This window comes from Semicossyphus pulcher, unplaced genomic scaffold (genome assembly GCF_022749685.1).
Source record: "Semicossyphus pulcher isolate SPU_LCO1_2020_fin unplaced genomic scaffold, fSemPul1.0.p SCAF_10, whole genome shotgun sequence".
In the NCBI taxonomy this organism is placed as follows: domain Eukaryota; kingdom Metazoa; phylum Chordata; class Actinopteri; order Labriformes; family Labridae; genus Semicossyphus; species Semicossyphus pulcher.
This window is the reverse complement of record NW_027211604.1, coordinates 698,757-718,488: the sequence shown is the minus strand read 5'-3', so window position 1 is coordinate 718,488 and position 19,732 is coordinate 698,757. Positions and strand designations below refer to the sequence as shown.

The following is a 19,732-nucleotide window of genomic DNA, read 5'->3' as shown; positions in this document are numbered from 1 at the left end:
TTCTGTACCTTGACTTTTATTCACTTTTTGAGTTATCTCGCTTTAAATTTATTTATAAATCGTCGTTTACATTTTGTTTGTATATTTGTTGATGAATTTCACTTTCTTATCTGAGATTTGTCCAAAGGCGTTCACTGTTTCACGTACAGAACAAACTTAGCCAAACTTTACTACAATCAGACTTCCCATCAGATGTTACAAAATGTGTCTGCAGTGCTGCAGGTCAAAGTTCAAGATTAGAAACTAATAAAGAAATTAAGAAGAATTTTCAGTTATACATTTATTAAGATTCAAGATAAATTATGCAGAAACAATGTTCTAACAAAAATACAGAATCACTTTAATTAAATAAAAACAAACATATAAAAACAAACGTGTGATAAATATGACTGAAAAATCAATGTAAACACCGGCAACTGAGTTAAAGAGCGCTGATCACTGCCTTTGATCTGAGTGAGGACGGAAAGAAGGCTGTGATGTCACGGCAATGATGTCATCAGCGGCTGATGATGTCACCCAGCACAGTGGGGAGTTTCCTGCTCTTCATCTCTCTGGAGATCTGACACCAGACGCACGACTGACAGAAGAAGGAGCACACACAGTCCGAGCACAGGCTGCCCTGAACGCAACACACAGAGAGGGAGAGAGAGAGAGGGGGGGGGGGGGGAGAGTGAGAGAGGGAGAGAGAGAGAGGGGGGGGGGGGGGGGGGAGAGGGAGAGAGAGAGAGAGAGTGAGAGGGTGGGGGGGAGAGAGAGAGAGAGTGAGAGAGGGGGGGGGAGAGAGAGAGAGACAGAGAGAGAGGGGGGAGAGAGAGAGAGACAGAGAGTGAGAGAGAGGGGGGGGGGGAGAGAGAGAGGGGGGGAGGGGGGAGAGAGAGAGAGTGAGAGGGTGGGGGGGAGAGAGAGTGAGAGAGGGGGAGAGAGAGAGAGAGAGAGACAGAGGGGGGGAGAGAGAGAGAGTGAGAGAGAGGGAGAGAGAGAGAGAAAGGGGGGAGAGGGAGAGAGAGAGACAGAGAGTGAGAGAGGGGGGGAGAGTGAGAGAGAGGGGGGGGGGGAGAGAGAGTGAGAAAGACACATAAATCAAGTATTTCTGATTCTGATAATACTGCTGTACAAGTACCTTGCATCATGAAGGCTATTCAATGTAGTCAAAGTATCCTACAATACACACATACACACACACACACACACACACACAGTGTTGTCCTCACTCTGATGCCGTAGCGCTGACGCACAGAGACCCTCATGGACATGGTGATGGGGTGGATGCAGCCGCAGACGTCCAGCAGGGGGAGACAGAGACACTGACCCCACGCTTTAGTGGTGATACAGGCGAAGCAGGGACAGCACCAGCACGCAAAGCAGCCTGAAACACACAAACACACGAACACACAACATTTAAGGGGTACTTTTAAACCTAATATTTCTAATTATTTTGGGGCTGTAATGGCTGCAACATAATCCTTGATGGGCCAAAGGTCGTCCACTAAAAGTTCTTGTTGTTTCCACTGACAGGCTCAGATTGTTATTCTAAGTGTGTGACAACATTACAGAAAGGATCCCTACAGAGATAGACCTTTTTGTTACAGAGGAAGATGATTGTTTTAACCACAAACAGACGTTACGTCGCTCTCTGCAGACACACCAGACTCCATTCATAAAAACACTGATTTAAGCTCACAAACAGGAGCTGCTGCTCTGCTGCTGCATTGATCTGTTAGTTGTTTGTGTTATTGTAAGACTTTCGTGTTTCAATAGTGGTGTTTAGTTAAGATCCAACACAACTTTCTGTTTAACACACGATAACTCAAACAAACCCAGTGATTGAGCCAGCTCCTTTTTTTCTGTGAGGTAAAAGTGTAGTTTCTGTAATGGAGTCTGGTGGCTTTGAAAGTTGGATCAAACTGTAAAAGATCAAAAGGCTTTGGAAATAGATATTACTATCTCGTTATAAACTGTCACCTTTGAATGTGTGTGCTAGCTTTTGATGCTACAGTCACTTCCTGTTTACAAAGCTGCAACAGAAACATATTACTCAATCAGAGACATTTTCTAAGATTTAATGATGCAACCTGGGTCATCAAAGCACTAATTTGAAGTAGTTCTTAGTAACTAAGTAAATAACTAAAGTGTTACTAAGTGTAACTGTACATTCTGTCATGTCGTCACAGCAGTCACAGATCCCGGAGCTCCACTCAGCATCATCAGAGGAAACAACCAGAGCCTGAGGCTGCCTGCCCACTGGCCAGCTCATCCTGCCTCACAAGAGCACCTCTCACCTGGAACACAGATATGGATGTTCATACACTGTATGAAATATGATGAGCGCTCCGGCTTTAATAAAGCAGCACAGTTTCCTTCTCTCTGAGATATTTTAACCACTTTATAAAGTGTTTCAACCGTAAAAAACCTCAAACTCACAAACACATTATATGTAATACGTTATATTTAACACATGTAACACATGTGTTACATATGTTACATGAGTTACATATAACGTGTTACATGTTACATGTGCTACATATGTTACATGTATTACATATAACGTGTTACATGTTACATGTGTTACATATGTTACATATGTTACATATAACGTGCTACATATGTTACATGTGTTACATATGTTACATGTGTTACATATAACGTGTTACATGTTACATGTGCTACATATGTTACATGTGTTACATATGTTACATATTTTACATGTGTTACATATGTTACATGTGTTACACATGTTACATATGTTACATGTGTTACATATGTTACATGTGTTACACATGTTACATATTTTACATGTGTTACATATGTTACATATGTTACATGTGTTACATGTGTTACCTTTTACATATGTTACATGTGTTACATGTGTTACCTTTTACATATGTTACATGTGTTACTGAAACCTTTTTAAAGGGAAATATTTCAACAACTTCACCTCTGAGTTGTTTAAAAAAGAGTTGTAGAACTTGTCAGAATAATCGATTGTTAGGACAATCTTAAATCCGCTTCCTAAATATTCTGACTTCATTAGATTCAGGTATCACATAAAATCACATAAAAAGACTTGATCTGCGAAATAAGAGCTCTTGCAGTAACGTGTGTTCTATCTCCCTTTAACGTCCCCACACAAACAAACAATGATAAAGATCAAATATACAATGATAGGTAGCAGATTGATTAAAATCAGGATCAATCAGCTAACAGAGAGTAAAGTCTTCAGGTGTTATCTCCTCATGGACATAAAGAGAGATAAAAACCACAGAAGAAGAGAAACAGGTGATGATCTTACCTGTGTGTCTGACCGACTGACTCACTGACTAACTGACGAGCTGCTCTGATTGGACGAGGACGTCTCTCAGAGCGACGATGGTTTCTGATGAACCTGTCCGACTCGTCTGATGTCATTTCTCAGGTGATGTCACCTGTAAGACGAGTCAGAGCAGGACAGAAACACATGATTCTGAGAACACAGATTTATTATAGTCTGTTCTTTACTGATTCTGTTCACATCATTGATCCGAAGTCCAAACAAAGAAAGAAGCAGCTGAGAAACAGAAGACGACTTAATGTGTTAAATATCATAAAGGCTTTATTAGACAAACTGATCAGAGGACAACACTCATCCTGTTCTCTCTGAGTATCCGCTCAAACTAAACATGAACGTCTCCTGATTAAATCATTTTAATTACATTGTTTCTTGTTTTGACAAAACTTCACTTTAGGTCCGTAATGAACCAGAAATAACCAGTTTTTCCTTTTTGAGAATTTCAATATATTTTAAAAAAGGTTCTAAAACTTTATTGCCAACATTTAACTTTACCTTCTCTGACAACCAGTGGAGTCGCCCCCTGCTGGACACTAGAGAGAATGCAGGTTAAATACAGGATCCATCAGGTGCATCTTTTGCGGCCCGGGCAAAAGAAGGAAGCATTTGTCAGCCACATCTGAAGGAGCCTTTGAAACGGGACAGCCTTCAACGCGCTTCTGTGACGCAATCGGCCTTCGAAGGCTGCAGCCCCGGACACAGCTTATGATGGAAAAACTGAAGCTCTCTGATTGTTGTTCCAGCAATGCTTTCTGGGAGTTTTGGTCCCTGCGTCAGTCAGTCAGTCTGACTTATCTTGCAGACTTTAGTCAGTAATAATTATAACCTAAATTTATACCCGCGGTCACTTTACAAGAGAGCTGGTAACAGTTGTTACTGATAGCAGAGCTCATTGAAATCAAACAGATTTATTATGATTCATCTGAACACTGCCTCTTTAAATTGTCCTCCTGGTGGCTGTCTGGGGAACTGCAGGAGCTCTGAGTGTCTCTTTAAGAAGTTTATATTTATTGTCGTGAGCTCGTTTTGTGGTCAGTGGGCGGAGCTTCAGGCTCAGGGGCAGTACTCGTACTCTCCTCCGTCTCCTCCGTCTATCTGGTAGATGTTGTCCACTGCTGATTCTCGCCTGTGCAGCTGCAGGGTGGACGAAGTCGAACTGAACACAACCGGGCTGTCCGTCTGCTGCTGAGGCCTGACACACAGAAACACAACTCTTTAACTTCTTTCACTTTCATTTAATCATCATATCATTTTCATAACACTACTTTACTGTCCTTTCTTAAAGTTTTATATGATTGTATGTGAAAAGATCTGTGTGACTGACTGATTAGGTAATTTCATAAAATCTTCTGAAGGATTTTGAAGTTAATTTTACTGGAAACTTCCGTCTTTATATTTACATAATTATGGATTTGTTATGTTTCACACTCTGAGCTGACAGGGACTTTGGTTCAGTTGGATTCAAGATAAATTATGCAGAAACAATGTTCTAACAAAAATACAGAATCACTTTAATTAAATAAAAACAAACGTGTGATAAATATGACTGAAAAATCAATGTAAACACTGGCAACTGAGTTAAAGAGCGCTGATCACTGCCTTTGATCTGAGTGAGGACGGAAAGAAGGCTGTGGATATTTAACATGCCTCTCCTCCTTTCGTCACATAACCGCAGCAGATTGTGACATTTACACGGTGACCTTCCTGTTAGCGCCCCGTTAGCTGCAGTGTGAGCGTCACCTCAGCGCTCTGAATGTCACATCTTCGCTCAGAGCAAACCTCAGAGGTTTCCCTCCTCACGCTTCATCTCGTTCACGCTTTCTGTTTCTGGTAAAAGAAACCTGAGCAGCTGAGAGCCTTCAGGAACATTCAGGTTTAATCATGTTTTCTTTGAGCCCACTGAACTGATGATTCTTAAAAATATAAACCCATACGATCCTTTAAGGTTAGCTTCATGGACCACCAACAATCACGTAAACTTTTACAGTTATTTAGTCAGAGGAAAGAAGACAATCATGTTCATCTCTGTATGGGATAAGATAGCACCAGGAAAGGTTTAGCCTAGCTTAGCACAAAGACTGGGAGCAGGGGGAAACTGCTAGCCTAGCTAAAAAAAATCCACCTTTCAACACGTGTGTTTCACATGTTGTAATGCTAACTGCCTAAAGCTAAATGACTTGTTAAACGCACACTGTATATCAGTTAGCTTTCACTGGAGTCAGGTTAGCTCGTGGCTACATAATGCTAACATTTACATGTACTATATTTATGTGTCTACTCAGTAGGGTTAGCTTCATGTTACTTATGTAACATGAAGCTAACCCTACTGAGTGAACAGCTTCACTTTACTTCAATTAAACTCAGAGGTTGTATTTCTGCTGAAAGCTAATAAATATAGCCACAGTGCTAATCGTTAGCTTATTGGCTAACTGTAGCTGTAGTTTAAAGCGATGGCTCTTGATAAAATGTTGCTGGATTAAGTGAGCAGGTGGTAAAACCACGTTTGGCTTCTCTGTTCCCTCTCGGGTGGAGTGCTTCTGTTTGACAGAAACCCACCTGCTTGTGGTTTGTGGTTGTTTTTCTCTAAAATCTGTCCGTTTCATTCTGAACACTTTGTGAAGATGACGATGACGAGTTACAAAGAAGAGGGGGTCGGTTGTTTTCGGGTTGAGACCTCCGGGTAGATCTGCCGACTCATGAATTCTGTGCTGAGTCATGATTCCTTCTCAGACAGGAAGCTGCAGTTTGTTCCAACACGACCTCCTCGGCTGTAATCGCAGTTTCTGCTCTGCCTCAGAAATTAGAGGCTCAGATTTATGAAACTTACACTTTGTTGAGTCGCCTCCATCGTCTCACTGCACAGACAAAAACATCAGAAAAACAACATTAACCAGGAGAGAAGTTTACTTTCTACTTCAAACAGACCGAGATTTCAGAATGATTTGTATTGTTTATCGTAACTTCAGACATCAGACAGAAAAGAGTTGTTCAGAGTGAAATCAGTTGGATGGTTAGGTAGAGGTCGCTGTGTAACTATGGGTAGTAATGAGCTGCTGACCAGACCAACTACAGGTTGTATTCTTGTCATAAAAATACTGGTCGAGCTCAGAGTCCAGGTAAGACTGAGAAACGAGTTAAAAACTCTGACTGACCTGCGACAGTGTCTTAACTTTCTAAATTGGTTAGACACTGTTGATTAAAATAGGTCAAATCAGTCACATGACCTCCAACATGGCCGACAGACCGCTGCTTCCTCTCTGAGCTAAAGAGGATGTTTGAAGTCAAACCTCAAAGAGGTCCAGGTTACACTTCCCTCTCTGATGGCATGAAGACATGAGGACAGACATGAGAACAGACGGGAGGACAGACGGGAGGACAGAGGTGAGGACAGACGAGAGGACAGAGGTGAGGACAGACGAGAGGACAGAGGTGAGGACAGAGGAGAGGACAGAGGTGAGGACAGAGGTGAGGACAGACGAGAGGACAGAGGTGAGGACAGACGAGAGGACAGAGGTGAGGACAGAGGAGAGGACAGAGGAGAGGACAGAGGTGAGGACAGAGGTGAGGACAGAGGAGAGGACAGAGGTGAGGACAGACGAGAGGACAGAGGTGAGGACAGAGGAGAGGACAGAGGTGAGGACAGATGAGAGGACAGACGAGAGGACAGAGGTGAGGACAGACGAGAGGACAGTCGTGAGGACAGAGGTGAGGACAGAGGTGAGGACAGAGGTGAGGACAGACGAGAGGACAGAGGTGAGGACAGACGAGAGGACAGACGAGAGGACAGATGTCAGGACAGAGGTGAGGACAGAGGTGAGGACAGACGAGAGGACAGAGGTGAGGACAGACGAGAGGACAGTCGTGAGGACAGAGGTGAGGACAGAGGTGAGGACAGAGGTGAGGACAGACGAGAGGACAGAGGTGAGGACAGACGAGAGGACAGACGAGAGGACAGATGTCAGGACAGAGGTGAGGACAGAGGTGAGGACAGACGAGAGGACAGACGTGAGGACAGAGGTGAGGACAGACGTGAGGACAGAGGTGAGGACAGAGGTGAGGACAGATGTGAGGACAGAGGTGAGGACAGAGGTGAGGACAGACGAGAGGACAGAGGTGAGGACAGACGAGAGGACAGAGGTGAGGACAGAGGTGAGGACAGAGGTGAGGAAAGAGATGAGGACAGACGAGAGGACAGAGGTGAGGACAGATGAGAGGACAGACGAGAGGACAGACGTGAGGACAGAGGTGAGGAAAGAGGTGAGGACAGAGGTGAGGACAGACGAGAGGACAGACGAGAGGACAGAGGTGAGGACAGAGGTGAGGACAGACGAGAGGACAGACGAGAGGACAGAGGTGAGGACAGAGGTGAGGAAAGAGGTGAGGACAGAGGTGAGGACAGACGAGAGGACAGACGAGAGGACAGAGGTGAGGACAGACGAGAGGACAGACGAGAGGACAGAGGTGAGGACAGACGAGAGGACAGACGTGAGGACAGAGGTGAGGACAGAGGTGAGGAAAGAGGTGAGGACAGAGGTGAGGACAGAGGTGAGGACAGACGAGAGGACAGACGTGAGGACAGACATGAGGACAGACGGGAGGACAGATGTCAGGACAGAGGTGAGGAAAGAGGTGAGGAAAGAGGTGAGGACAGACGAGAGGACAGAGGTGAGGACAGACGAGAGGACAGACGTGAGGACAGACGTGAGGACAGACGAGAGGACAGACGAGAGGACAGACGTGAGGACAGAGGTGAGGACAGACGAGAGGACAGACGAGAGGACAGACGAGAGGACAGAGGTGAGGACAGACGAGAGGACAGACGAGAGGACAGAGGTGAGGACAGATGAGAGGACAGAGGTGAGGACAGTTACTCACTGATAAAAAGGACTCCTCCTGCTGTCATCAGAGCTATCAGTCCGAACAGAACCAGCACCAGAACCACGGTCACCCTGCTGCTCTCCTGCTGCTGTCAGACACAAACACACACTTCCTGTCACCTCTTCACATTAAAAGCATCTGGAAGTCAAACCTATTGAAATCACATTTGAATTCTCTCGACAGTGTGAGAAACGATCAAACATCTGCTGTGCATGTTTTTATGTGTTTTTCTGGACTTGTTTGTGTAAATCAGACGGAGATGCTAAAAGACGAGCTGTGCATCTGTTTGTCTTCTGTTCCTCTACAAATGTTAGCTCATGGAAGCTAACAGTTAGCAGCCTTTCAACTACCTGTCCTCTATGAATGGAACCATGGTGCTATGAAGTCTGATTGGCACTAATCGTTGTCTTTGTTTCTAAAGTTGCAGATGAAAATCTTTCTGCATTAATTGTTTAGGATGTAAAAAGGATGACATGCTGTTCCATGGAGAAGACGTGGTTTCTAAATCTGTCCGCAGTCATGAGTTCAAACCTCATGATGTTTTGTATTTTCAGTTTTAAACGTTTGAAGCTTTCGCCTAGCAGATTTTTAATCTCTGTATGTCATTCCTGCTGAAATGCACCATGGGAGTTGTAGTTATCTCCCATGCACAGGGTTTATCTCCCTTTGACATTTTACCAAAGAAGCAGATATTTTCTGACACAGTAAATGAGTCAGGAGCTGCAGTGTCAGCAGCAACACAAAGAACGATGAGTCCGAACAGTTTGACACTCCCTCCTCTGTTAGCTGTCAATTATTCAAACTTGTTGTTACAGAAATAAAGACGTCTGAAATGAAGAGCAGCTTTGACGATCAGATTAACATCAGCAACAAAAGGAAATTAATGATAAATGTCTTTGAACAGGAAGTGAGGTCGCTCACCTCGGCCTTCGTGCTGCTGGAGGAGGAAGTGAACACCCCATCTGTGGAGGTCAGCTGACCTGTAGAACCAGGAAGTGAGAGCAGATGTTTTTAGAGCAGCTGTGTCAGCAGAGTGATGTCATCATGTTAACGAGTTAAAACACAAACATTCAAAAATACAACAAATACTCAAACTAAGTAACAATAATCATAAAGCATGTTAACCTCACCGGTGGTGTGGCTGTGTGTTGGTCCTGCAGTCGGCGCTCGGTGCGTTCTTGGTTCTGTGGTCGTCTGTGCAGCTGGAACAGGAAGTCACTTCATGAAACAAACTGAATCTTTCACGTTAAATGTTCGTGTTCACCTCTTTGTTCGCTGTATAAAGTGGCTGTAACAGAATCAACACACAGGTGAATGTGTGGCTGAGAATGTTCCTTTGTGTTCTCCGAGCAAACAAATCAAAAGCTAGCTGAAATCACAGGAACCATCTTTAACAACACTCCTTTTCCATGTCCTACCATCAGCCTGAACCCTTCATGTTCTTAAGGCTTTAAGCAAATACCAAAACTTCTCAGACGGCTTCACCTGCTGATCTATGACCCTTTGTCACCTCTTCATTTAGACGTAAATACAGCTGTGAACATGTTTGCTCACTGCTGTGGCCCCGTGTGGACGTGTTGAGGCCTCGCTGTGCTGCCGTCCTGTGACTCAAACATTAAAAGAAGAGTTTCTCACCTTTCTCTACCGTGAGATCAAAGTGATGTTTCTCATCATTAAACCAGCCGTATATGTCCACTCTGCATCCGTATTGTCCAGCGTCAGACTCTGAGAGGTTCAGGATGCTCAGGGACACGTCTCCGTCCTCCAGTTGTCCCAGCAGCTGAAACCTTCCGGAAGCTTCTTGGATCACTTTCTTTCCGTCTGTGGAGATCAGCAGGTTGTTGCAGCCGGAGTTTGGGATCGCTCCTCGATTCCAGCACACTGGACGCGCTCCATTGTGCTTTGAGTCGTACCTGCAGGGCAGAGTGATGCTCTGACCCGCTACACCTTCCACTCTGCTGCTGCTGCATTCACTGACTGAAGACAAAGTGCGTAAATGTCAGCGCTCTGTTCAGCAGAAAACTCAGTCTGTGTTTGAGCTGTCTTATTAACATTCATGGACTATATAAGGGGGAATGTTCCTTAAACCTGCATCCTCTCTAATGTCCAGCAGGGGGCGTCTCCACTGGTTGTGAAAGTGTGATCCTATAGAAGTCTATGAGAACATGCTCCTCCTCCTCTCCTGATGTATTCCCTCAGTAAACATGTTCCTAATGAGTTTATGGTCTCAGTCTCTAGTTTCAAGTCTCCTTCAACACAGCATGATGTTCATTTAGTCACTGATGCTCCCACTGAGAGTCACACAGACCAGGAAGAGGGGAGGGGTTAGGGCGGGGCTACCTGTGATTGACGGGTCTCTACCACAGCGACCTGAAAAATGTCTGTTCAGAGCTCTGTTGGACTGAAAGTTCATCCTCTTAAAACCTGTTTATATCCAAAATTAGCATCATGATTAATATCACAGTTACACTGTTTTAATGATGCTAACAAAGCTAATGCTAACCCCTCGCTCCTCTTTAGCTCCACCCTCTTGTCCAAATATGGTCACTTCTTGATCCAATAAAAACAAGATGGCGACGATCAAAATACCGAATGTGAGGCTTTAAAACAGTTTTTAATAAACCAACCAGTGACATCACCGTGGCCCCGCCCACTTCTCATTAGAGCCTACGATTTGAACCTGTTCTTATTTGTTTTTTTTACCTCTGATCTCTTTGCTGATTTTGTCCTGTACATGCTGAAGTTGTGCCCCCCCCCCCCCCCCCCAGCTTCAGGCATTAAAATAACTTTATAGAAATAATAATAATTAATAACAGTCAATAATCAATCTTGTTGCTGATGGTCTGGATGCTACTGCAGGTCATATAGAGTCATCAGAATTGATGATGAACGACAGTCTGTCATAATAATCACTGATCACGTTAACATAAATAATAAACACAACCATCCTGTGAAGAAAGTCAACGTACCTGAGAGGAGGACGAGGAGCACAACGATCGTCATGACGATCACTGCCACACTGACACACTGTCAGCACACACGCCACATTTATACACACACACACACTCCAGCTGCTCTGCACACTGTAAAAAATGATGCCCTGTCACTTTAAAGGAAAAATAAATTACAATATGAAACGTTTGAAAGAAGATTTAAAATAAAATCTATCACAAAGTGATTTTTATGTGAATCTGGGAACAAACTGGTGAGACAGTTTTCCATCTTTACAAACAACACCTGTTTAACCTTCAGTATCGTTTCCTCTTTAACACTCGCCCCGCACCTTCCTCCACCCAGAACATATTTATAGCTTCTTATTATAGCATCAAATAAATAATGAAAAGTAAACGTAACAGAAATCAGCATGATACGAACTAACTATAATGACAGAAACCATGTTGGAGAAAAATGTACTTTGATTTTATAGTTTGACTCATGTCCCATCTGTTAACATGGAGGAGGCGGGCTTTATGAGCTATACTGCAGCCAGTCAGCAGGGGGTGATAGAGAGGGTGGCGCTGTCATGTCGGCCATGTTTTTATACAGCCTGTGTCATGTGATACAGACCTGAGGATCAGTGAAGCTGATCTCATTACAGTCGTGTTCATGATGTCATCGTCCCGCCCAGTTATATCTTTATCTAAAGCTTACTTTTTATTACATAAATGTTGTGTTTGATGTGACTACAGTTTCCTGATTTCTCTTTTGTTATCATCTTGAAGATCTCAGTTTCGTTCTCTTTGGCGCCACCTAATGGCGATAACCAGACGTCCACGGTCGGCTCCGGTTGTAACTCTTGATTTTCCTGGCTGACGGTCGCTTTCCTTTTCAGACTGTTTGCTTCATCTGAGCGTCGAGTTTGTTTCTTCTTCTTTGGATTTTCACTTCTTGTTGAAGTTGTATCTGTAGTCATCCATCTTTTCTTTGTTTGTTCAGCCATAGTAGATTACTGTTTACTCGCAACACTTGCAGAGAGCGGAAAAGCAGCCGCTTAGCTCCGCCTACCCTCTCTGGCAGACCAACCACTGCTGGCTGATGGAAAACGTGTCACTAAATGGGCGCCGCCACAGACACCCAGCCCATAATAATACTATATACTGCAGATGCAAAGGCTTTCATCAGTGGGCCACAGGCTCAGTCATTGTGTTACCTCATTCAGAGAGAGAGAGAGACTTACAGACATTTATTTACATGAACATCTAAGAGATTGTTACTGTAAGCTTACTGAACGTGATGCTGCCCCTGAGTGGAAACGGTATTTGACATGTACGAATGCAAGAACGAATGAAACCATAGACTGTTTAAATAATGGACGTAGTAATGCCATTCTGAGTTTTATCTTCTGGTGAGAATCTTTGTATATTTAAGTTTCTGTACTCGCCTCTCTGACACTTCTCTCTTTATAACAGTGACTGAACTGAGTTCAGAAACTCTCATTGTTTCGCAGTAAATGTTCTTTCATGTTTTTCATGTATAAATGAGCTTCTAGTTTCATTAAGTAAATGTGACCTTTAATGAACTGTCAGTGGTACCATCAGCTGCTGTGACCACACCTCGTCTGAGCGTGTGCAGAGCGCGGCTTCGAACAGCAGTATTTGGTGAGAACATGACGGGCGGACGGCTTCACAGAGCAGTCAACACATGACTTCCTGTTTCTGTCTCCGAGCCTCGGACGCTATCACTTCAGCAGAGCTCCACACTGTAAAAAATACCAACAAGGTAACGTCTTAGAATATTCACTTAAATTAATCGTTTATCACTGACTGACGTTTTGTGCAATAAATTCACAACAGAAGGGGCTGAGATTGTGGAACAGGTTGAGTTCCCATGTAAGTTAAGGTTCGGTCATACATAATAATATCCGCTGTGCTTGTTTCCACCAGAACCCACTAATTGATCGCTCTTTGCCGTCCTTCCCTCCTTGGACAGAGACGACTGTCACAGGTGTTGCAGGTGTGCATTATTTTTTTAGATTTGCATATTAAAAAGTATTCATGTTGTGCCCTTCATAGCTGTTACGAATCCTTTAGAGTCTGTTTGTTATAAATTGGATACAGCGTCATGTTAACCAGTTAACGTGAGATAAACAGTAGAGCGCTGTTGTACATCTTTCTGAGTTTTAAAGGGACAGTTTGGATTTTTTGGACACCAAGTTGTATGAAATACTTGCTAGCAGTGGATGCAAAGCCGAGTCCCGTGGTCGGCGAGATGCCAGGGTCCATCTCAACACAAAATCATCGTCCGAGGATTTCATACACTGCACCATTTTTGGCACTATTTTCTCTCTTGAACAATCCAGTATCACTACGCCTACAGCAGGTGGCTTTCTCAGGTTGACCTGTAGCTAATGTAGCTTCGCATCCACCACTCTACTAGCAAATATTTCATACAACTTGGCGCCCAAAAAAACGGACAGTCATCACTATACTAACGAGTAATGGCTTGTTAAAATCAGGTGCAGTACCAATTTTATCCACAACACTGCAGTAAGGGTTCAAGTGGCGCTGTTGAGTCAAGATAATAAAGAGTGCATTACATTTTAATTCTGTTTTATGGAACAGCAATAAAAACCAAACCACGTGTTTATTTTGAACACTTAAACTGTCAAGTTTTATTTTGTTTTATGTATAAAAGTTTTGTTTTGTTTTGTGTTGTGTGTGTGTTGTTTTCCACACTTTTTGTTTGACGAGTGTTATATTGATAAAGATTGATTGACTCAGAGCAGAAAGCAGGATTACACAATCAGTCCGTTTGTATTTGCTTTTAAATGATTTTCCGAAATAAGTCTACTTCTCTGTAGGTGAGTGATCTTAACGTAAAGGTGGAATGATCTGATGATCAGGCACAGTAACAAACAGCACCATGCTGCGGTCAGTGCCGCCCTCTGCTGGTCAGAGAGCAGCACTGCAGGTAAACATGACAGGGACGTGAGCAAAGTTTACCTTGTTTAAGATGACAGGTTGGCAGTTAACAGGAGCAACATGCAGACTGACATTTCAGGGGTTACGAGTAGAGCTGGGGTCCTTACAAACAGAAACATAAAATGATGCAGTTTGACTGATTATCTTAAAACTTCACAGAAGCACTATTTTATGGAGAAATTATCTCCAGAATTTCGAGTCATTTCCGGTTATTGATAATACCACACACATTTTCAGGGGTATAGATGCACGTAAAACACCAGCAGGTCTAATCCACAGTGCAACATGTTCAAGAGACAGGTATTAATCAGTACTCACCTTTACCCGATCCCCATCTCCACCACAAATACAAACACAACCTGTTACATCACTGTGCACTCAAAGCTAATAGTGTTTAGCATGTTAGCATGTTAAACCATTAGCCTAAGACTATATAACCGGGTTGTTGGTCAGCTTCGAGCTGGTGCCAGCTAACAAAGCCTCTTTAATTGTGTTTAAGTTTCTGTATTTCATTGAAGTGGTTTAAAAACAGACTTTGATCCACTCACCACTTCACTAACACGCGTGACACTGAAGCTTACGCCGTCTGCATCTCCTGCGTACGCGTGTGTTGGATGATCAGTCGAATAATTAGAGGAATGATTTTTAACTTTTCATATAAAACAAACTAACTAAATAATGATAAATAATGGACAAAAAATAACATGGAGCGACGCCTACGAGCTAGTTCAGGCTGACAACTCGAGCTGCACTGATTCATACTTGACATGTATCATCTCCACATCACCTGACAGACACTTCCTCCCAAATTGACAGTCTGTTTAAGCTGTAAGATTTCCGCTCACTCCCTCTGCTCTGTCATTGCTATCGCTGCCCTACCACCAGTCTGCACTCTGACTTCAGCCCCACCACCACCCCAGCCTCCACCTGCACGCTCCAGCTGTGGGTTTAAGAGATTTTCTCATCACTCCTCAAAATCTGCATGTAAATAATTCTGCAAGGAGTGATGAGTGATGACTTTGTTTTTAAGTATTTATCTGTGACAACTTTTATTTCACCCACAAGTATCACAAGTCTGTATGTATACTTTATACCAGTACATATACTTTATACCAGTACATATACTTTACATGAGTATGTATACTTTACATGAGTATGTATACTTTCTACCAGTACATATACTTTACATGAGTATGTATACTTTACACCAGTACGTCTACTTTACACCAGTAGGTCTACTTTACACCAGTACGTCTACTTTACACCAGTACGTATACTTTACACCAGTATGTCTACTTTACACCAGTAGGTCTACTTTACACCAGTATGTCTACTTTACACCAGTAAGAATACTTTACACCAGTATGTCTACTTTACACCAGTAAGTATACTTTACACCAGTAGGTCTACTTTACACCAGTAAGAATACTTTACACCAGTAGGTCTACTTTACACCAGTATGTATACTTTACATCAGTGGAACGTGAACAGGAACAGAGGCAGGGAGGTTTCATGTCATATTTAGTTTTATTGTAAACAAACATGTGAGTTGGTCACATGATGAAGGACGAGTTGCTCCAACAGCAGAATGATCAACTAAGGTCTGAACTTTGAGTTCTTTCTGTTTAAAAAGATCACAAGTTTGTATTCACAGTGTGTCCCGTGTGTACGGCAGCCCAGCTGGAAAAAAGTAATAAAAAGTCAAAGCAGAAATGTCTCCTGAGTCTCTACACAGAGCTGTCCGCCTCCTCCTCTGATTGGTCAGTCTCTGCTCTCTGATTGGCTCTCCAGACTCCTGCACATACAAAACACCTGTAAACACCTTAGCATCAGATTGTGTGTGTGTGTGTGTGTGTGTGTGTGTGTGTGTGTGCGTGTGCATGTGCATGTGCGTGTGCGTGGGTGTGTGTGTGTGTGCGTTTGCGTGTGTTTGTGTGTGTGTGTGTGTGTGCGTGTGTGTGCGTGTGTGTGTGTGTGTGTGTGTGTGTGTGCGTGTGTGTGCGTGTGTGTGTGTGTGTGTGCGTGTGTGTGCGTGTGTGTGCGTGTGTGTGTGTGTGTGTGTGTGTGTGTGTACTGACTGTGAGCAGCGGTCAGCAGCAGTGCAGGGATGAAGATGATGAAGGAGACTCTGACTGTGTTTCCGATGTAGATCTGCAGACTGTGGACGAGCTGCTGGACAGACGACTATGAACACACACACACACACACACACACACAGAAGTTGGGCATGTTTAGTGATCTGATTGTATAGAAGTCTATGAGAAAGATGAGATAAGCTTTATTGATCCCTTAACTTACGTAATAAAGATAAACAAAAGCTCAGGTGGCAATAAAGACAACATGAATAACAACAGTAAAAAACAAAATGCTCCTCCTCCTCTCCTGATGTATTCCCTCAGTAAACATGTTCCTGATGAGTTTATGGTCTCAGTCTCTAGTTTCAAGTCTTCTTCAGCACAGCATGATGTTCATTTAGTCACTGATGCTCCCATTGAGAGTCACACAGAGCAGGAAGAGGGGAGGGGTTAGGGCGGGGCTACCTGTGATTGACATGTTGCTGCCATGGCGACCTGATAAACGTCTTGTTCAGAGCTCAGTTGCTCTAAAAGACTCTCAGAGGAGTCGGCTGTTCGTTTCATCAGTCGGTGCATTTTCTTTAAAGCCTGTTTTTTTTTAGCTAGCCACAATTAGCATTCCAAAAAACAATGCTAACAAAGTTAGCTGATTGCTTAGCGTTTGCTAACGACTCACTCCTCTTTAGCTCCTCCCTCTACTCCAAATATGGTCACTTCTGGTTTGAAGAAAAAAACAAGGCAAAATTAAGGCAGCAGTCCACAAACCAATGAGTGACTCGACCACTCGACCACTTCCTATATACAGTCTATGGTCTTACCTGTGCAGGTAAAGGAAGCTAATAACCTGAAGGATCTAACTCATCAGTTATCACCAGTGTGTCTGTGTTATCGTTCAGGCTAGTTTAAAGAGTTTCAGTTTGAGTCTTTGTTACCTGAACCAGCGCCACCATTGGCCCCGTCGTGTTGTCTCCTGTGACATCACTTCCTGTCTGCTCTGTCACGTCTGTACTGGTGAAAACTACAGAACACAAGAAAGTCTCTCTGTAGACTGTACTCAGGGAAACACTGGAGGTGAAGTCCTGACAGGTGAGCATGAAGTCATTTACAGGTTAGTGTGTGGTCCTGCACTCACCTGCTGGAGTTTGTGGTGTGTTCAGGTTCCCAGCATCCTCTCTGTGTGACGGCTCAGAGACCACAGAGTGAGCTGAGGAGGACACACAGGAGGAAGTTAAAACACTGGCTGACCTACTTCTTCTTCTTCTACTTGTTATTATCCAAGAAGAAGAAGAACACTCTCTGGACGTACGTTTGATGATGATGAGGTGCACGGTGGACGTCTGGTCGTTGAACGGACCGGGCAGCTGAGCTCTGCAGTGATAGAAACCAGAGTCTGAGAGCCGAGAGTTTAGGATGGACAGAGAGGAGGAGGAGGAGGAGGAGTACCTGCAGAGGAGAGGAGATCACCTGAAACACCTTCTTATTTTGTCAGTAACTTTTCATTTGCAGGTTATGTTCAAATATTTGTGTGCAACTAAACAGGGTGATTTAACAGCGTCTACTCCGCCCCCCAGCTTGTGCCGTTTGTTTGTCAGATTGTGGTTCAGATGCATCGCAGCTCTTTGTACCTGTTAGTCATTCAGGCCACAAACGAGGTAATAAAAAATATGAACCACGATTAAAAATACCACAATGACCAATAATGGCTTCCTGGGACTTTTATCTGCAGACTTTGTTATAATGAATAACCATAAACATTTATATTCAGACGCAGACGGCACTCAACAGCAGCGGCTAACAGCAGCGGCTAACAGCAGCGGCTAACATTTAGTTCATTGTTAATGGAGACTGACAGAGCTTACTTTTCACCTCTGACCTGTTACCTGTATGACTTCCTGTACTTGTTCCTGTTACCTGTATGACTTCCTGTAGGTGGTCTGATCTCCAGCCGTGTTGATCACTGCGTTGTGGCAGGTGAACAGTGATGGCTCTCCCCTCCCCCAGCACACCTCCACTCCCCCCTGACTCACCACCTCTACGCGACATGGCAGCGTCACCCTCCTCCCGGCCACGCCCACCACTGTCTCCGTGGTGACAGCCGACACATGGGCGGGCACTGACACAGAAACACAAACAGTCTGCTAAAATCAAAGTGATAAAAAGTCTCTGAATCAGAGCTGTTCCTCTGACGTCCACCAGGTGCTGCTGTGCTCAGGTGTTGGATATTGAGGATAAAAACAGGACGTTTTCACCTTGATTGTCCGCTGTTTCAGCCAATCACATGAAGTTAATCATGCATCATTTCAGCTCCATATTTATCATATTTTATTATAAAAGAACAGTTGAGATGAACTACTATTCCCATAAACCCTCTGGTTCTTTCAGCATCTCTAGTACAGAGAGAGATACATGTTGTTAGCCTAGCTTAGCACAAAGACTAGGAGCGGGAGGAAACTGCTAGCAGCCCCATCAAAAGAGAAACACTAACCCTGCATAAAACTTCAAATCTGTTTTAATGCTTCTCTGTGACCAGTGAAGGAAGTATTCAGATCATTTACCAAAATAAAAGTACTAAAATTACTCTGTAAAAATACTCAGTTACAAGTTCAAGCTGTAAATGTTACTTTAGTAAAAATATAAAAGTAATAAACAGATAAATGTGGTGAAAGAAAGGAAACATTTCCCTCTGAGATTTACGAGATAAAAGCACGAGTGTGTCCTCTGTGTGTTTCCTGTTTGTCTCAGTTACACAATAAATGAAGTTTCAGGTGGAGACTCACCTGTGAGGATGCAGACGGAGATGAGGGTGTGGAGAAGCAGCGACAGCATGTTGTTGTGTCTCCTGCACACACACAGACAGACAGACAGAAGAGGAGTCAGACGGACAACTCAGTGATTTAACTTCCTGTTTCCACACGTCCGGATGTATTTATAGACACTCTGAAGATACCGGACAGACAGAAAAACTGTTCATTCCTGACGATCAGCTGTAACCAGAGAAACACCAGAGGTACTTACAGGTATTCACCACAGTTAGTGAGTGAGTAAAGCTAATGCTACATGCTAACTGGGTTTTAAGTCGCCTCTACTGTCCTGCTTCACGTCAGAGTCTAAAAATCTGTTTTTCTTTACTCACATTCTGTCTTTGATTTTTACTGGAGAAAAAGGGAAGATGTTAACACACACACACATGTGCACGCACACACACACACACACACACACACACACACACGCCCGCACATGCACGCACGCACACACACACGCACACACGCACGATGCGTGGACGTTTATTGTCCTGAAAAATACAGGTAGGTAATATAGGTCAAACACGTGTTTTGACCACAGTCAGACAACAGTTAGTCCTCAAAGACAGGAAGGGACCGGTTTTATCTTTTAACACTGAGTGACTCCTCCTGTCACCACAGACAATCTTTGAGTCAAAAACGTTTTTAGATTTAAAAAAGTTTTTTATTTTTAAACGCTGACAGCTCCTCTCCTCCTCCTCCTCTCTCCTCCTCCTCCTCGTCCTCTCTCCT

The 19,732-nt window shown here is 43.6% G+C and overlaps 3 protein-coding genes across 6 annotated transcripts; all 3 read right to left on the bottom strand.

Moving 5' to 3' along the window:
• Window positions 1-15: 15 nt before the first annotated feature.
• LOC138603225 (cornifelin homolog B-like) lies at window positions 16-3,400 on the bottom strand. Its single transcript, XM_069674926.1, has 4 exons — window positions 3,290-3,400; window positions 2,152-2,279; window positions 1,212-1,366; window positions 16-619 (listed from the first exon to the last, which is right to left on the bottom strand). The coding sequence occupies exons 2-4, from the start codon at window positions 2,252-2,254 to the stop codon at window positions 497-499; spliced, it is 381 nt and encodes a 126-aa protein (XP_069531027.1). The 5' UTR covers window positions 2,255-2,279; window positions 3,290-3,400; the 3' UTR covers window positions 16-496.
• Window positions 3,401-3,576: 176 nt separating this feature from the next.
• LOC138601765 (hepatitis A virus cellular receptor 1 homolog) lies at window positions 3,577-11,208 on the bottom strand. Of its 2 annotated transcripts, none has more exons than XM_069672951.1 (7): window positions 11,173-11,208; window positions 9,839-10,180; window positions 9,334-9,405; window positions 9,125-9,183; window positions 8,201-8,291; window positions 6,153-6,180; window positions 3,577-4,517 (listed from the first exon to the last, which is right to left on the bottom strand). In XM_069672951.1, exons 1-7 carry the CDS (start codon window positions 11,204-11,206, stop codon window positions 4,379-4,381), a joined length of 765 nt encoding a protein of 254 aa, XP_069529052.1. In that variant the 5' UTR covers window positions 11,207-11,208; the 3' UTR covers window positions 3,577-4,378. The 2 variants fall into 2 exon arrangements, with proteins under 2 accessions (XP_069529052.1, XP_069529062.1); XM_069672961.1 differs by having other exon boundaries at window positions 8,201-8,288.
• A 4,420-nt stretch (window positions 11,209-15,628) lies between these two features.
• LOC138604275 (hepatitis A virus cellular receptor 1 homolog) lies at window positions 15,629-19,053 on the bottom strand. 3 transcript variants are annotated; one of them, XM_069676170.1, is made up of 7 exons: window positions 18,977-19,053; window positions 18,111-18,312; window positions 17,506-17,642; window positions 17,332-17,403; window positions 17,132-17,217; window positions 16,203-16,308; window positions 15,629-15,919 (listed from the first exon to the last, which is right to left on the bottom strand). In XM_069676170.1, exons 1-7 carry the CDS (start codon window positions 19,023-19,025, stop codon window positions 15,852-15,854), a joined length of 720 nt encoding a protein of 239 aa, XP_069532271.1. In that variant the 5' UTR covers window positions 19,026-19,053; the 3' UTR covers window positions 15,629-15,851. The 3 variants fall into 3 exon arrangements, with proteins under 3 accessions (XP_069532271.1, XP_069532278.1, XP_069532286.1); XM_069676177.1 differs by having other exon boundaries at window positions 17,506-17,567; XM_069676185.1 differs by lacking the exon at window positions 17,132-17,217.
• Between the last annotated feature and the right edge of the window lie 679 nt (window positions 19,054-19,732).

Excerpts from the sequence above, each read along its gene's own strand:
- LOC138604275 (XM_069676170.1), bottom strand. The coding sequence starts at position 19,025 with ATGCTGTCGCTGCTTCTCCACACCCTCATCTCCGTCTGCATCCTCACA. Across the intron at positions 18,313-18,976 it reads CTCCGTCTGCATCCTCACAG|TGCCCGCCCATGTGTCGGCT; the intron begins GTGAGTCTCCAC and ends TTTCTGTGTCAG. Across the intron at positions 15,920-16,202 it reads GCTGCTGACCGCTGCTCACA|GAGTCTGGAGAGCCAATCAG; the intron begins GTCAGTACACAC and ends TTGTATGTGCAG.
- LOC138601765 (XM_069672951.1), bottom strand. The coding sequence starts at position 11,206 with ATGACGATCGTTGTGCTCCTCGTCCTCCTCTCAG. Across the intron at positions 9,184-9,333 it reads AACACACAGCCACACCACCG|GTCAGCTGACCTCCACAGAT; the intron begins GTGAGGTTAACA and ends CTGGTTCTACAG. Across the intron at positions 6,181-8,200 it reads AGGAGGAGTCCTTTTTATCA|TGAGACGATGGAGGCGACTC; the intron begins GTGAGTAACTGT and ends TTGTCTGTGCAG.
- LOC138603225 (XM_069674926.1), bottom strand. The coding sequence starts at position 2,254 with ATGAGCTGGCCAGTGGGCAGGCAGCCTCAGGCTCTGGTTGTTTCCTCT. Across the intron at positions 1,367-2,151 it reads CTGTGACGACATGACAGAAT|GCTGCTTTGCGTGCTGGTGC; the intron begins GTACAGTTACAC and ends TGTGTGTTTCAG. Across the intron at positions 620-1,211 it reads GTCAGCGCTACGGCATCAGA|GGCAGCCTGTGCTCGGACTG; the intron begins GTGAGGACAACA and ends TGTTGCGTTCAG.